Source organism: Microplitis demolitor, chromosome 1, assembly GCF_026212275.2.
Source record: "Microplitis demolitor isolate Queensland-Clemson2020A chromosome 1, iyMicDemo2.1a, whole genome shotgun sequence".
Taxonomy (NCBI): domain Eukaryota; kingdom Metazoa; phylum Arthropoda; class Insecta; order Hymenoptera; family Braconidae; genus Microplitis; species Microplitis demolitor.
This window is the reverse complement of record NC_068545.1, coordinates 19,064,451-19,080,782: the sequence shown is the minus strand read 5'-3', so window position 1 is coordinate 19,080,782 and position 16,332 is coordinate 19,064,451. Positions and strand designations below refer to the sequence as shown.

The 16,332-nt window shown below is 28.0% G+C and overlaps 1 protein-coding gene across 1 annotated transcript; it reads left to right on the top strand.

Moving 5' to 3' along the window:
• The first annotated feature begins 25 nt into the window (after positions 1 to 25).
• LOC103577534 (sodium-coupled monocarboxylate transporter 1) lies at positions 26 to 8,991 on the top strand. The gene is made up of 11 exons (XM_008558215.3): positions 26 to 1,181; positions 3,003 to 3,054; positions 3,140 to 3,207; positions 3,351 to 3,505; positions 4,542 to 4,682; positions 5,139 to 5,357; positions 5,431 to 5,704; positions 6,402 to 6,490; positions 6,578 to 6,697; positions 6,771 to 6,963; positions 8,834 to 8,991. The coding sequence occupies exons 1-11, from the start codon at positions 702 to 704 to the stop codon at positions 8,915 to 8,917; spliced, it is 1,875 nt and encodes a 624-aa protein (XP_008556437.1). The 5' UTR covers positions 26 to 701; the 3' UTR covers positions 8,918 to 8,991.
• The last annotated feature ends 7,341 nt before the right edge of the window (positions 8,992 to 16,332 follow it).

Below are 16,332 nucleotides of genomic sequence, written 5' to 3'. Positions count from 1 at the left end.
GTGTCTGTAGGTCACTTAACAATTTACTAATCCATAAATTGTTAATAACAATAATAATAATAATATATATATATATATATATATTATTATCCATAAAGGTCAATGTAGAATTGTACTCTGAACTTCCGTGTAGTTGATAAAAAGATTAACTCACTTAGAGTCATCTAGTTTCTTATTTCACTAGATATATCTGCACGAACCTGTTTGATCTAATGTAGCCAACAAAATATATACATATATATTGATGGCTATATATATATATATAAATGGCTTCCTAAATTTAGGCCAAATTATCCAATTGTAAAATGTGTACTTACACATGGGTACACATGAACACATTTTACTAAAGTACTTACAGCTATTGTCGTTTTAACAAGAAAATCGTCGCTGTCATGTGAGTTTTAGTGTCACATTTATTCTTAAATATATTGTCACTTGTACGTTTTAAATGTATAACGCACTGCAACAGACAATATATTTTAACGCATCAACGTGCTCAGTTGTTGTTTACTCATGACTGTGATACAATATTTTTATTCGGGTATCTCATAAACTTTAAGTATAAATACTACTTATTATTTATAAAATAATAATGAAAATAAATATCTGTCATTGATCGGTTATTTTTTAAATATTAGTCAGTTATATTTATAAACATATATATATATTTTTTTGGTTTATTTTTATAAAATCTGAAAAAAATGGGATCGGAAATGAATCCAAGCGGAGTTTTGAAAACCAATTGGGTGCCGGGTCAACCGACGGTTGATGAAGTCAGCAGTTCGATGCAAATATTTGGCACTGTTGATTATGTCATATTTACGCTGATGCTTGTATCGTGTGGAGGAATCGGAGTTTACTTTGGTTTTATAAAAAAATCAACGGGAGAAGATGAATATTTAGTAGGTGGCAGAAATATGAAAACATTTCCCGTAAGTCTCAGTTTGATAGCCAGTTTTATTTCGGGTATTTCGTTGCTCGGTACGCCGACGGAAGTTTATGTTCATGGAACGAGTTATCTTTTTGTTGGTTTTGGTGTTATACTAGTTGGATTCACTATGTCGAGTATTTATTTGCCGGTTTTTCATAACTTACGGCTTACGAGCACTTATGAATATTTGGAAAGACGATTTGATCGCAAAGTTCGTATACTGGGATCCACACTTTTTTCTATTGGAATCGTAAGTGCATTTTTTTATTTATTTATTTATGAAAAATAATTATAAATACTTTTTATCATTTTGTTAAATATATTTTTAAGAGTTTATTTTTGTGACTCCCCTTATAAGCCTCTATTAAAATTGTCAGAGTTATAAACTAAGAATAAGAAAAAATATATAAATTGACAATAAAAATTTACCATGTTTCGCGGAGAGTAATTAAATCGTAATTAAGTAAAATATAATTTATTTTTCATAATTGTAATCCTGAATTACATATAAGGCTGGGCCGTGTTAAACGAATTTTCGAATTTTACTTTTATTTTAATTTATTAAGGGCGGCTCAGGTTTTCGGCGTGAAAAAAAAAAACACTTTTTGGGAAGTTTTTTCAGTTATATGGATAGAGTAAATTAATTTAAACTTCTTGTACATTGTTAAGTGTCACTTTAAGAACATTCCCTGAAATTTTTACGTAATTTATCAAGAAACAAATCAGTGATCATTGTATATCAGCTAAAAATTATCTGAAGTCGAGTACCCTTGAAATTTAGTTAAAGTATCATCAAATCCTCCTTCCAACGATCTCTGATAATTTTTTTTTTCATTTCTACATTTCATGAAAAATTCCGTCATTTTGGAGGTGGAAAAAATCTTCAATATAAAAAAAAATTTCAAACTTAACGTGAGGGGGAAATATTTTATATGTAGAAAGTGTGTACCAAGTTTGAAATGAATCGGTCATGTAGTTTTCAAATGGTAGTGATCACGGACTTTGAAAAAGAAGTTTTGAGAAAAATGTGTTTGAAGTTTTAGACGAAAACAGTGAAAAAAAAATTTTTTTTTTTCAACGTAGAGGAGGGTGAGGCAAGCGTGGCTCTGATTGACTTGAAATTTTGGGAATATATTCTTGAAATGTTCAACTATAAGTAAAGACAAAAAAAAATTGATTTTTCAAAAGTGCGAAACCCTAGTCCTCCCTTAATCAATTGTTATTACAGAAATTTTGATAGCTTCTGAAAAAATCTGCAAGACGTAATTAAAAAAGTAAAATTCAAAAATTCAGTTACCCAGATAGCAAAATGACGTCTTGATGAGTTCTGAATGAGTTCCTATTTATGATTTGGACATCTCATCAACATTTATAAAAAGTTCTCAAAATATCGAATGCGCCACATAGCGAACTCAGTAAGACGTCTTTAAAAAGAGTTCTTTTTTCTGACTTCGCAAATAAGACTTCAGTATGAATTTGCCATGGCGTCTTAAGGAGCTCCTTATTTTGACTTCATAAAGAAGTTCAAAAAATAATTCATTCAGACGTCACAAAACTGACGTCTTGTTTATGGAGTCTTCAAAAATTCTTAATTAAGAGTTCTTATAAATGAAACCTCTAACAAGTCATTATAAGACTTCTTGAGGACGCCTTCAAAAAGATGTCGTAAAGCAGTAATTTCGATTTGAATGCTGTCTGGGTAATGATGCCCACCCTTAAAGCTTCTGTTACAATTGAAAAATTTGATTGAGCATTAAATTAATCAATAAAATTATTATAAATATTATTACTGTAATTAATTATTATTTATTATTAATTAATGTAAAAAAACAAGTACATCAGTACCATAAAAATCGAGATAGTGAGGTATATAACAAAGCGTTAATATAACGTTTAAAATCATAAAATAAAAAAAGGGGTTGAAATTTAAAAAAATTTCCTCTACGTCCCTAGATCAGGCTTATGACAGATAGTCGACTGTGTAATTACTAATTAATTTTAATTACGAATGAATCCTTTGAATGCTTATGCAATAAATATAAATAGCCAGATTAAATAAAACTATTTATAGATGCTGTGGCTTCCTATTGTTATTTATGTACCCGCATTAGCGTTCAATCAAGGTAACGAATAATAATTTTAAAGTAATTGTAATAAAGACAATTATTTTACTTATTAAATTTGAATATTTATTATTTTTATTTACAGTAACGGGAGTTAATGTTCATATCGTAACTCCTTTTGTGTGCATCGTGTGTATTTTTTATACTTGTGTGGTAAATATTTTTCATTACATAAATTGCTACTCATAGATTTATTAATTAATAAGTAAAGTATCATTTATTTTAACTAATAAGTTAATTTACGAAGAAAATTTTTTTTTATTGATAATTTTGATTAATTTGAATTTTATAAATAGGGAGGCCTACGAGCAGTAGTATGGACAGATTTTGTTCAGGCTTTTATAATGTTCGGCGCAATGCTTCTTGTTGTAATAAAGGGTACTGTGGATGTTGGTGGTCTCGGGGTTGTACTCCAAAGAAATCGCGACTCAGATAGACTTGAAATGCCCATGTATGTATACATTAATTTTACACACGAAAGAAAAACAGTTTTGTGAAAATCATCGAAAATTACATGGTTCACTTTATGCAACATTTACTGAAATTTTTAATGCCACATTTTATAAAAAATTTAATTATGACAAAATTAGTAACGCAAAAATTACAAATAACTTTATGATCTTTACATTATTATTTCTTGAAATGTTTCCATGAAATTTAAAAAATATTTTTTCAAAGTAACTGAAAAATTTAATACAAAAAAAATTTGAAAAAAACTGTTAACAATAATTTTAAATTTTAAAATATTTTAATTGATTATTAAAATTAATTACGTTTATGTTAAAATAAAGTTTATAATTAAAGCCATGTTATATTATGTTTTATACTGTATAGTCAACATTCATGTTAATAGAAAATGTACACTTGCAAAACCTATACGAGCTGTTTTTTCCGATCATATTTTATAAAATAATAAAAATTTTAATATAAGGTAAAAGACCCAGTACCCGACCAGGGAACTAGTACCCAATTACTCCATGTTCTTGTATATTTATTAGGGTGCTTCGTTTGAAACGACTATTTTTTTTTTCTAGTCCATCGACGAAATAATGTTCTGAACATGTAAAAAAAAAATTTTACAAAAAAGTACTAAAATTGTGGATAAAACAGCGATTTCTCAAATTTTGAGATATTTAATTAAATTTATCTTGGAAACTACTAGCTCTACGGTAATGGACTAAATGACCTTTTTTGTAGGAAATAAAATTCTCTATAAAAAAAGTCCTGTACAATTTTGTTCTAAAGTTAGTGGTTTGCGAGTAAATTAAAAAAAAACCATGAAATTTGAAAAAAAATTGGCTTGAAGATTTTTTACCAGTGAGGCCGGTTACAAAACGTAAATTAGCTACACCCTAATATTTATATTTAGTAAAATTTAGTAAATATAGATATATAAATACATAAGTGAACGGGTACTAGTTCACTGATCGGGTATTGGGTCTTTTACTACTAAATTATTAATAAAAACTAAAAAAAATAAAATTTAGGACTGATTTGAGTCCATCAACAAGACATACAATCTGGGCATTAGTAATTGGTGGTTTTGTTCACTGGCTACAGAGTGCTGCGATTAATCAAAATATGCTTCAACGTTATATGTCATTACCTAATCTTCATGAGGCTAAAAAGTAATAAATGTTTTTTAAAATATTAATATTTATTTTTAGTAATAGTATATTATACACCTAGGGAGAAAAGTAGAACATTTCCAGCCGAATTTATAATTGCCTATCCGAGTCGGACGAGGATGGCAAACCCACCAATTGGAGCGTTCTACATCTTCATCCGTGGTGTACGATCTTTCACCAGATCTGCACCTAATAGTTTAAACTCCTGCCCCGCTTATTGGAAAAAAAGTCGTCTTCCCCCAAACAGAGGCGAAATTTAAACTGCTGTTCGGATAGGTAATTATACACGCGGGTTCGAATATCCTACTTTCCTCTCTTGGTGTGTAATATACTACAACTGATATATAGACACGATAAATTTATCGGATTTGACCATTCAGAGGTGGATACATTGCGTAGAATACTTCCGTGTCTTTTGATTAAATAAATTGATGTCAAGATGACAATTTTTTTTAGAGCGCTCTGGATTTTTATATTCGGTGCAATGGCTTTAATTGGAGTGTGTGGATATTCTGGATTGGTTATTTATGCTTGGTACCATGAGTGCGATCCTTTGACAACTAAATTGGTTAGCGCTAAAGATCAATTACTTCCGCTATTAGTAATGGATGTCTTAGGACAATTTCCAGGTCTACCAGGTCTTTTCGTCGCAGGAGTTTTTAGTGCTGCTCTTAGGTACAAATTTACATTTTATTTTAATAAAAATATAGTAAATTATTTAATATTTTATTTAAATTACAATATGAAGCTCTTTATCAACTGGACTCAATTCAATGGCTGCAGTTATTTTTGAAGATTTTATAAAACCATTTCGTAAAACACCATTTAGTACTAGAAGCGCTGATATACTTATGAAATTAACTGTTGTTATATTGGGTATTATTTGCGTAGCGCTTGTTTTTGTTGTTGAAAAAGCTGGAACTCATGTACTTGAATTATCAATAACTATGAGTGCTATTCATAGTGGACCTTCATTAGGAATTTTTAGTATTGGAGTTTTATTGCCATGGGTCAATGCCAAGGTATGAATTTTTTTTTCTAATTAAAATATTTTAAAAATAAACTTTTGTAAAAATGATTGTAAACTATTTAATTTATAAATATTCAGAACTGAAATTACCTATTTTGGCCTGTAAAAGTATTAGTATATTACACACCTAGGGAGAAAAGTAGGGCATTTTAACCCAAGTTTGTAATTTCATACCCAAGCCAATTTTTCACTAAATCTGTACCTGAAAGTTTAAATTTTGGTCTCTGTTAATGGGAAGAAGTGCGCATGCGCTTATTTTATCATTTGTTTTCTTATAAGAGAAAAGAACGACTTTCTTCCGTCTAAAACAGGGCAGGAATTTAAACTTTCGGTGTAGGTACGGTGAAAAATATATAACTCGCCTTCGACTCGGGTAGGCAATTATACACGCGGGTTGGGGTGTCCTACTTTCCTCCCTAGGTGTGTAATATACTTTTTTTTCTAGTTTATTTGACTCGGCAAATTGAATAATATAAAATATTGTTGACAAATATTAATTTTTCGTAGCCTGTACAAAAATGAAGACTGCGACAATTAATTTTTTTCGTTAATTTAAATCAAATAAATGCAACATTTTTATTTTAGAATTGATTGTAAAAATTTGATAAATATAAAAAATGACCATCTGCATATTTATCAAATTTTTAAACATGAAAAGTATTAACAATGAATGTTTTTTTTTTTATAAGGGTGCATTAGTTGGTGGAATTTGTGGATTAGGAATTATGGGTTGGGTTACGTTTTCGGCTCAAGCTGCGATAGCCAGCGGCAGCATTGTGTAATTTATTAATTAATATTTATCGTTTAATTTTGAATTACATACCACGTTTTTAAAAAAATACATCTATATTTTCATAAATTATAGATCTGATGAAAAATCAGTTACTACGGAAGGTTGTACATATTGGTTTCAACAAGCAGAAAATTTATTGCTTTCTGTGCCACCAGATTCTGTTTTTGGAACAACTGACGAAGATAAGTCTAAGTAATTATTTTTAATTTGGTGTAATTATTGTTTCTGATTACAATAATAGTTATTAATTGTTTTTTAATTTCAGCGAAACATGGGCAATATATCGTGTGAGTTATTTGTGGTATACTTTGACGGGGGCTTTAGTAACGATGAGTATTGGTCTTTTTGTCAGTATTATATCATCTGAAAAAGTTGATAAGCTCGACCCAATGTTAGTTGCGCCATTCATACGTAAATATCTTAAAAATAATAACTCAATCGAGTTACACCAAGTACAGGTTTGTTGAGTAATTTTTAATTTATATATTAGGGTGAGATTATTTTTGTTATTTACGAAATTCATTGATGTCACCTGAAAATATCTTACCTGCATGGAAATGTATACGAAAAATCTATTTCACATGGGGAAGAGTGGGGTGAAATGGGCTTACATTTATATTACATACAAGCCCCCTTTTCTTAAGGGGCTCATTTCGCCCCACTCTTCCCTATAGGTGACTTATTGTAACACATATTGTTAACATATATTTATATATTTTTTTTATATACTTACATCGATGTATATATCAGCATATGCGTAAAACCTATCGAACATATTAATTTTTCACGCGCATTTATGTTATATATGAGACATATACTTTTTTACGCGGGTAGTTATAATTAAAATAGAGAACCTATAATTAAAAAGCTTCTATACAATCACGACTATTACAATAAAATTTTATTGAAAACTCATTGATTAATTCATCTGCAAAAAATGAAGCGATATTTTAAATATTGAGTAGATTTTTTAAATTTTTAAATACTTCATTTAAAAATATCTTCTCTGTGAATCACCTTCAAACGATAATATTAAGTAATGAAAATTTACATTTGTCTTCAGATGTGGTTAGCCATTAATTTGAATAAGCAAAAGTTATATCCATTTAACAAAGTCGTTTTATTATACAAAAAATAATAATAAATTATCATAAAAAACGAAATTTGGATCTCCCTGCTTTTAAAAACGATATATTCTCATAGTTGTATATATATATATATATATATATATATATATATATATATATATATATATATATATATATATATATATATATATATATATAGCTACAAGTTCTTATAAATTTCTTTCGTTCTCACAAAATTGCCATGAAAATTAATGAGATTTTATTTAATTTCACGACATTTTTTAACCAAGGCTACTTAACTAAGGATTACAATCAAATGAATTTGTTTATTATAGTTCTGATAGAGTGAGACATTCCCGCACAAAAAAATATATATCCCGGCAAAATCAGGAGACACGGTAGTGTCTCGCGCCAAGTACACGTTCAAATCATAGTATATATCCGGCTTAGATTTTTAGTATTGTCGTATGTATACTATTTTGCCGGTATATATTTCTGGATATATATTTTTTTGTATAGATCATCATTTATGAGTTTACAATAAAATTTACAAGACGAAACATGGATATTTTTGTTAAAAATCCATGACTACTTGACAGCAATATTTTTGCTTCATTTTTGGCTAATACGTTTTTTAATGCGTTATTAATAATTTATCATAGAAGTTATGATAAAACAAAAATAACAGCCAGCTATTTTTATGATTTTAAGAATTTCGGGTGAAACGAATGAATTCCAAAAATTAACAAAATAATTATCATCCTATTATATAGTTATCTATATATAGATATAACTTATTCCACAAAATGAATTATATTTAGGCCTCACTATCAAGGATCTCGGTCAGATTTAATATATATATATATATATATATATATATATATATATATGTCCACGAAGGGTAGTTGCCAAAAAAGGAATTCTTTTACTTCAATTGCATTTCTTATAAATTTTTTTTATTTGAACTTTAAAAAAAATATTAATGAGAAGAATATATAACTTTTAATACACAAATATTTAATAATTATTTTTAATCAATGAAATTACGAAGCAATTAAAAAGTAAATAAACATAATTCGGCACAAATGCAACGTCTTATAAATCATAATATTAATAAGTAGCTCACAGAAGTAACAAATTAAAAAAATTTCAACAAGATCATTGATAGTGAAACCCAAAAATAATTTATTTCATGAAATTATATTATGTTATATTAATAATATGACTTTATTTAATAAAGATAAATTCAGTAAATGAACGACGATCTGCAGAAGAAATATTAACGACTTCCGAAGCATCAAATCGCAACAAACGATCAACATGAATTATTTTAAAACATTTGAACAGGGTATTTTTATAAGTAATTATACATTAATATAATTTTATATTCCATAAATAATAAAATTAATTATCATATAAAATAAAACACTACTAATTATTTATTTAATTTTTTTTTTTTTATTTAATCATTAATATAAATATCTTAAATCTGCTTTCAATCACAAAGTTGTACAAAAAATTCAGGTGCATATATATTTTATATGTATATATTATAAAACTTACAAATTAAAAAACACACGGAAAAAAATAATTATATAAAATGAGAATAGCAAGTAATATAATGATAAAGTGTTCGGTAAATACTATCACTCTAAATAGTAATTTCTTCATTTATGATTAAAATGTGAATAATTAAAGAATAAGTATGAAAATTTATTGACAATGCAAGAAAAATTACTATTTTAACTTAAAAATTGTAACTGATGTTTAGAAAATTTACGACACGTATTATAAAAATTTATTATTTGGAATGTAAAAATTCCCCGTAATCACACTCTGGTTCCGGTTTACAATTTCAAACACTAATTTTTAAAGTTTATTTTTTCCGTGGCATTAGTTGCTAATAATAGCAGTAATGGCATTTAACATAATAAGATATTTTTTGTCTTTATACTGTTTCATAAGGTCTATATATAAATATAAACTCATCATTTTACACAGTAAGTATGAATTATATAATTAGTTTAAATTGACCGTTCAAATTTGTAAAATCATCCGGTTATTACAGAGATCAAAATTAAAACATTATTTTATAGAATAATTTTTGTTTATATAACAGTTAAACGTAAATATATTTTAAATTATATATATATTTTTTAATGGTAATAATAAATAATTTTATATATCTAGTAATAACTTAACTTTATTATATATTTAATAATAAAACTTAAAATTATTTTTTAAACTTTTCGGGAAAGTAAAAATTATCCGGCTATTAAACTTTTTTTGTTTACAAAAATTATTATATATATATGACTATAAATGTCAAGATAAAAAATTACAAATTCAAATATTTATTAAAAATAGAGTAGAGGTATCGTTCTCTGCCACTTTAGGGCCAGTTTTGGACACTTGAAAAATTTTAATAAAATAATTTTTAAAATTCACAATGACAATTTATTTTTGTGTTTATCAGTTCAAAATAATAATTAATATATCAATTCTTACAAAATTTCATAAAATTATTTAACCTCTACATTTTTAAATATCAAATAACTTTTTTTTATAAATTTAATAGAGTTATGATTTATTGGATAAATCTATTATTTGTATATATATATATATAAATATAAATATGTAAGCTACACGGAAAAAAAATATTGTGCTCACGACTCAACGGTATCGTGATATTCACTTTCCTCTGTTGGTTAAACTTTGTACACGGAAAGTGTTGGCCTATCAGATCGATCCAGGCGGATCCCGAAATCATAAGATCGTTTTGCTATAGTAACGATCCGTTCTGTTATAATAATGGCAAATGCCCATTAAAAATTTGAGGTTAAAATCGATGAATTTTTAACTTTAACTTCATTACAATTTTATTTTTAGTTAGAATTAATAATTACATGTTAATAATTCTAAGTGCAATAAAAAATTATTATTTAATATCAAGAAATTTAATCAAGTAATAGAATATACGTAAGTAATTGATGTAAATTTTTTGTTTAATAATTTGGTTATGAGTGGTGGCGCTTGAAAAGTAGATGGCGATAATCACGATCCGTTTTGGTATGATATGGATACGTTAATTGACGATCACTATACATTTAAATATATTCACAATCCGTAGGATCATTATAATAAGTATCTAGTGTTTCATTCATATTGATATATATATCGTAAAAATCAAGTAACAATTTAGTACTAATCACGATACAACTGTCACTCTCCGTTGGTGAGCGATAAGCGCAATATTTTTTTCCGTGCATTATCTAGACTAGAGTGCGATTAAAATATATTTTTAATATTTTTTTATGATCACTACGAAATGCCTCGTGCATATTTATATGTATACATATAAATATTAATTATAAATAAATGTAGATGATACAAGAATATTATATTATATTATGTAAACTCGTCCGATTGATTATATAAAGTAAACATGGGTTGTATAAGTCACACGTTATTTAAAGTTTGTTATTCGGTAATCTATTTTAATTAAATGTCAGTTTGATAACTCATTTATTTATATTACTAATTGTAAATTTAAAAAATATATATTGTTTCGTTGGTCCCTAGTTATTTATTGGTGTCGGATATCTATATATTTATTTTTAACATCGCGGTATCAAACAATTTCATTATTTATCAATACTGTAATGATTTGTATATTATTTTATCGCGGTTGAGGGATTATATTTTTTTAGTTTAATTGGTATATAAATATTAATTATAGTAAATGTATCAGATACTATCGAAAGCACTTTTTTTTATTGATAATTGCAATAGAATTTATTGTTTGTATGATTCATTTGAAAATATATTGATTGACATTATTTGAAACCTTAGCTTTGAGTTTCTGCGGTTGAACAAAGAGATTGGCTCAGTATTTAATTATAAAAACTTATTTTTAAATTAGTTTTTTCTAAATATTGCACTTAACTGCTTCGAAGAAGATTCAAAAATAAAATGTTTTAATGGTGACACGATATTTTACCCGAAGACAAATCACCCGCGACAAAATACCCGCTGCCAAAACACCCGCCACACGGTGTGACGCTTTTTGGGACCAAGACAACTCATCCTGAAAATCAATTTAAAAAAAATAAGACAAGAGAAAAAAATCTCTTTGTTTTTTTTTTTTCCGTAAAAAAAGATTATCTCAATAAGGGGGTCCAGGGACGAAGCCCCGATAGGGTTCAGGGACCTAGTGCCACTTTTGACATTTTTTTATGTATGGGTATATTATTTTAATTGCACACACACACAAAATTCGTGAAAAATTGGCGCTATGTTTCACACCCTTTGATATGTGGGTACATTTTTTTTTCTTATTTTTATAGAATTTTTAATTACACAAACAAAATTCGTATTTAATGATATTAATTGTTATTAATATTTTATCTAATAGTATATCAATTATAGATATTTTGGCTTGCGAGTATTTTGGTTTGCGGGTGTTTTGTTGCCGGTATTTTGTCTTCGGGTCAAATGTTACGTAGCCGTTTGAATCGACTGCTTTTTTTTTTTTTTTTCTAAAAACATAACGAACCTTGGGATCGAACACTAGATCCGGGTACTTTTAATGTTCATGATATCATAGCTGTTATATATCGTGTTACTAATGCCAAAAGAGCGTATTTCAAAATATATGCCCTTTTGGCTCTGCAGAACCAAAAGGGCGTACAAGAAAATTTTTTTTCTCCAATCAACTTGGAAATGTTTTTTTCAGTTAAATAAATATTTTTTCCAATAGATGGAGTTGTAAAGTCATTTATTTTACCATTCTTTTGATTTTTTTCGCTAAGAATTAATAACAATTGAAAGAAAAAAAAATATACACGCCCGCTTGGCTTTGAAAATTTTTTTTCTCAACGCCAAAAGCGCATGTCAAAAAATATTTTCTTTTTTCATTGTTTTCTAAAATGTATACTCTTTTAGCAGTCCCAAGTTGATTTGAGAAAAAAAATTTTTTTTTTACGCCCTTTTGGTTCTGCAGAGCCAAAAGGGCGTATATTTTGAGATACACCCTTTTAGCATTAGTAACGCGATATCTATTTAACAAACTACATTATATTTTTTTAAATTAAGTCACCATTTTATAGTTTAGAAATAATATATACAGTACAACCTAGTTATAAGTTACTGTTAAGAGATATAGGGAAAAAATTTCTTGGAAATGGGCTTCCCTTACTACTATATTTTGCTCGGCGATCGCTGGGCTTTCTGCATATGTATGCGTCGTGTTTGTGTTTGTACCCGCAATCCTTTTATAAGTTAATTGACGTTTGTCATTCATCTACGTACATACTTTATTAACTTGTAAAAGGACCGCAGAAACAATCTTTTCTGCGACCACCGAAAAACTTCATTAGTAGAACTGGAGTGGGTATACCATTTCAAGACAAGCAAAAAAAAATAGAGGGAAGTAACTTATAACCAGGTTGTACTCTGCCGTGCTTAGGAAAAGGGCAGTAACTTACTGCTTTTCTATTTAACTAATGTTAAATTAACATTGGTAAGATAGAAAGGCAGTAGCGAACTTACTGACCTTTTTCTAAGCACCGCAGTACTTTAACGAAACCATGCGGCAGTTAAGTAGAAGGCAAATTTTCCGATATTCTTTGATTAATAAACTAATTTTTTTTTTTTAATATTTAATTATCATACCCGGCGTTTTTTTATTTCATTTAGTAACTATTTTTTCGTAAAATATTTACTGCGCACTAAAAAAGAGAGTAACTTTTGTAAAACCAATATATTCTTAAGTAGTAAATCAATAAAAATTATTATATTATTAATTTCATATCTAAAATGAAAAATAATTTTCTTGACTGAAGAAAATAGAAATTTATTTACACTATTAAAAAAAAATATAAGATCAGCGTATCTCGAGCTGAACTTAGATTTCTTCGATTAAAAAAATGATTTTTAATGAAATCTTTAAATTTTTACACTAAAAATATATTAGAAAATTTTCAATAGCATAACTTCGCGTAAGAAGAAAATACAATATTTTTGAAAGTTATTTTTCTCTCAGTGCGCTTGTGGCAATATATGAATTCAATTTTTTTCTCGTTTTAAATTTTTAATTTTTATAGTGGGAAATTAAGAGAGACTTTTTTTCAAATTTAAAAATGTAAAAAAAAATCAAAGTTTAAATGAGTATCAATCGAAAAATATTTTTGGTTCGAATAAATCTACTCATTTAAAAGTTACAAAAATTTTAAAACTTTTTTCTTTTTAATAGTTTTTAGTCTTTTCTTATGTTTAATGAGGAAATATACAAACTAGTTACATAAGATTACTAATTACTCCTAAGTGGGATTACTGAGAGCTCCTCGAACTATAAGCTCGTATCTAATATACATTGAAATGCCCTTGAAAATATTGTTAAATCTCTTAACAATTTATAAGATGAAAATTTAAAAGTTATCATTATACCGTGAATGTCTACTTTGCTTACTTATTCTTTCATTCAGGATGCAAAAATATATATATACTATTCCACCACACCTGCCTGGGAAGTTCAAATTCCTGTCTTTTTGGCGAAAAAAAAGATATACTATTTTTTAATGGAAGAACTAATCATATAAATACGCGCATGTGCCAAATTTTTAGTCTAAAATGACCGAAATTTTGAATTTTCATCGCAAATGTAGTGATAAATAGTATACACACCACTGAATAAGTTAAGACGTCCTAATTCGCGTGTTTGTCACTCTTGCCTTCGGTCGGAGTAGGCAGTCGAAACAAGCCAATTTTATTTAGCGGGTTGAAAATAATCAATTTATTTTTTTGGGTAGACAATGTTTTATTTTTACCCGCTAAATAACTTTTTCACAATACCTGCACCGAAAGTTTAAATTCCTGCCATGTTTAGAGGAAGAAAGTCGTTCTTTTCTATTATGAGAAAACAAATGTTAAAAATTAACGCATGCGCCGTTATTTCCACAAACAGTGGCGAAAATTTAAACTTTCAGGTTCAGATCTGGTTTAAAATCGTATTCACACCACGGAGGAAGGTAGGACGTCACAATCTGCGTGTTTGCCACGCTCACTTTTGGCTCGGGTAGGCAATTATACACGCAATTATACACGCGGGTTGAAATGTCCTACTTTCCTCCCTTGGTGTGCAATATACTAATTTGGCCCGAGTAAACAAAATTCATTCCAAAAACATTCTGAACAAGTTTGACATGTAGATTATCTTAAATTTGAGACAGAATAGAACTTCAAGTTTAACTTTTTCCGAACTTAGAATTTTAATAGTACAAAGTATTGATGTATCGAAGTATAAAGATCTTTGAACTGGTTTTGAAATAGAGAAAAATGTAATATTAAAAATACATTTTAAGAATTGTTTCAAGATCGTTCTCATCTGACTAAAGTTCGTCAACATAAAATTTTAAATCAACTATTATTTCTAATATTAAAATTCTAAAAGTTCGAAAAAAGTTAAACTTGAAGTTCTATTCTGTCTCAAATTTAGATGATCTACATGTCGAACTTGTTCGGAATGTTTTTGGAATGAATTTATTTTTACGCGGAGTAAACATCAGAATATTTATACTATGCCATTATAACTAACCATTCTGACGACATTATAATTCATAGATGCGCTGTTGGTCTTAATTATTTTGTTATGAATGGCTTCAAACACACGGAAAGATTAGAACCCGACAGGTTACTGTTCTGCACCCAATTCAATACGACGCTGGAAGAAAATGCTGCACCACAAACGAGCATTTTCTTCCAGCACTATACTGAGTCGGATTTTAATTTTTCCGTGCATTAGAACTCTAACTTTCAATGCAGATTAAAGTAAGTCGACCAATAAATGGATTGTTTAGCTGTCCCTCGACTTTTTAAAGAAATATTATAATAAAATATTGATAAATTTTTCAGTTGCGTTATATTTACATAAAAATTCATAAGAAATAAAAAAAAATTATAAAAATAGTGTGAAAAATTGTATTATATAAAAAACACGGAAAAACTAATATTTCCAGTAAATAGACGAAACATCCCTGTAAACGCTCTGTTTAAACATTCCGATAAATTCTTAAAAAATTTTCTGATCAGAATTGATCAGAAATCCAGTACTTTTTATAAAAATTTATAAAATGTTCTCAGCGAAATTTATTAATATGTTTTTCGTCAAATTATTGGGGGTCATCCATTTATTGATCAAGTTAGCCTATGAAAAACTCAAGTAAGTACAAAGAAAATTCGAAAAAAAAATCAATACTAGAGAATTTGGTACGTGACCCCAGCGGGATGATTATCCAATGAGAAAAAAAATGAAAATAGTATGTGGCACGTAATAAACCACGATTTTTTACTTCGTGTGGAGCCTGATCTTACCTTCGGCTCGGTCCGTTAACCCTTCATCCGTTGCGCTATGAGTGCAGAGCCGAAATTTTTACATGTAGATCATTTTTGAGTAAAAATTACCCATAAAATTTGGTACTGTCCGGACTTCTAGCTAGTAACTAAATTTTTACCATGTTGTTAGTATAAAATGCACTTCATTTACATGCTATTGAGTAGTATATTTTACAATGTGTATGTGAAAAATTTACATATTTTCCACATGGTCCTACAGTATCGTATTTTTTGGATAAGTTTTATAAAAAATTTCTCTACGTGTATTAAAAAATTATTATAACCTTTAAACAGTAAGTCTAAAAATTTGCACGTTATGGGTAATGCCGGTCTGACAGACCGCTATTA

What these genes read in the sequence shown, in the direction of transcription:
- LOC103577534 (XM_008558215.3), top strand. Translation starts at nt 702, where the DNA reads ATGGGATCGGAAATGAATCCAAGCGGAGTTTTGAAAACCAATTGGGTG. An exon ending in GATAGACTTGAAATGCCCAT is followed by an intron (nt 3,506 to 4,541) that starts GTATGTATACAT and finishes AATAAAATTTAG; the next exon opens with GACTGATTTGAGTCCATCAA. An exon ending in TCGAGTTACACCAAGTACAG is followed by an intron (nt 6,964 to 8,833) that starts GTTTGTTGAGTA and finishes TATTTAATAAAG; the next exon opens with ATAAATTCAGTAAATGAACG.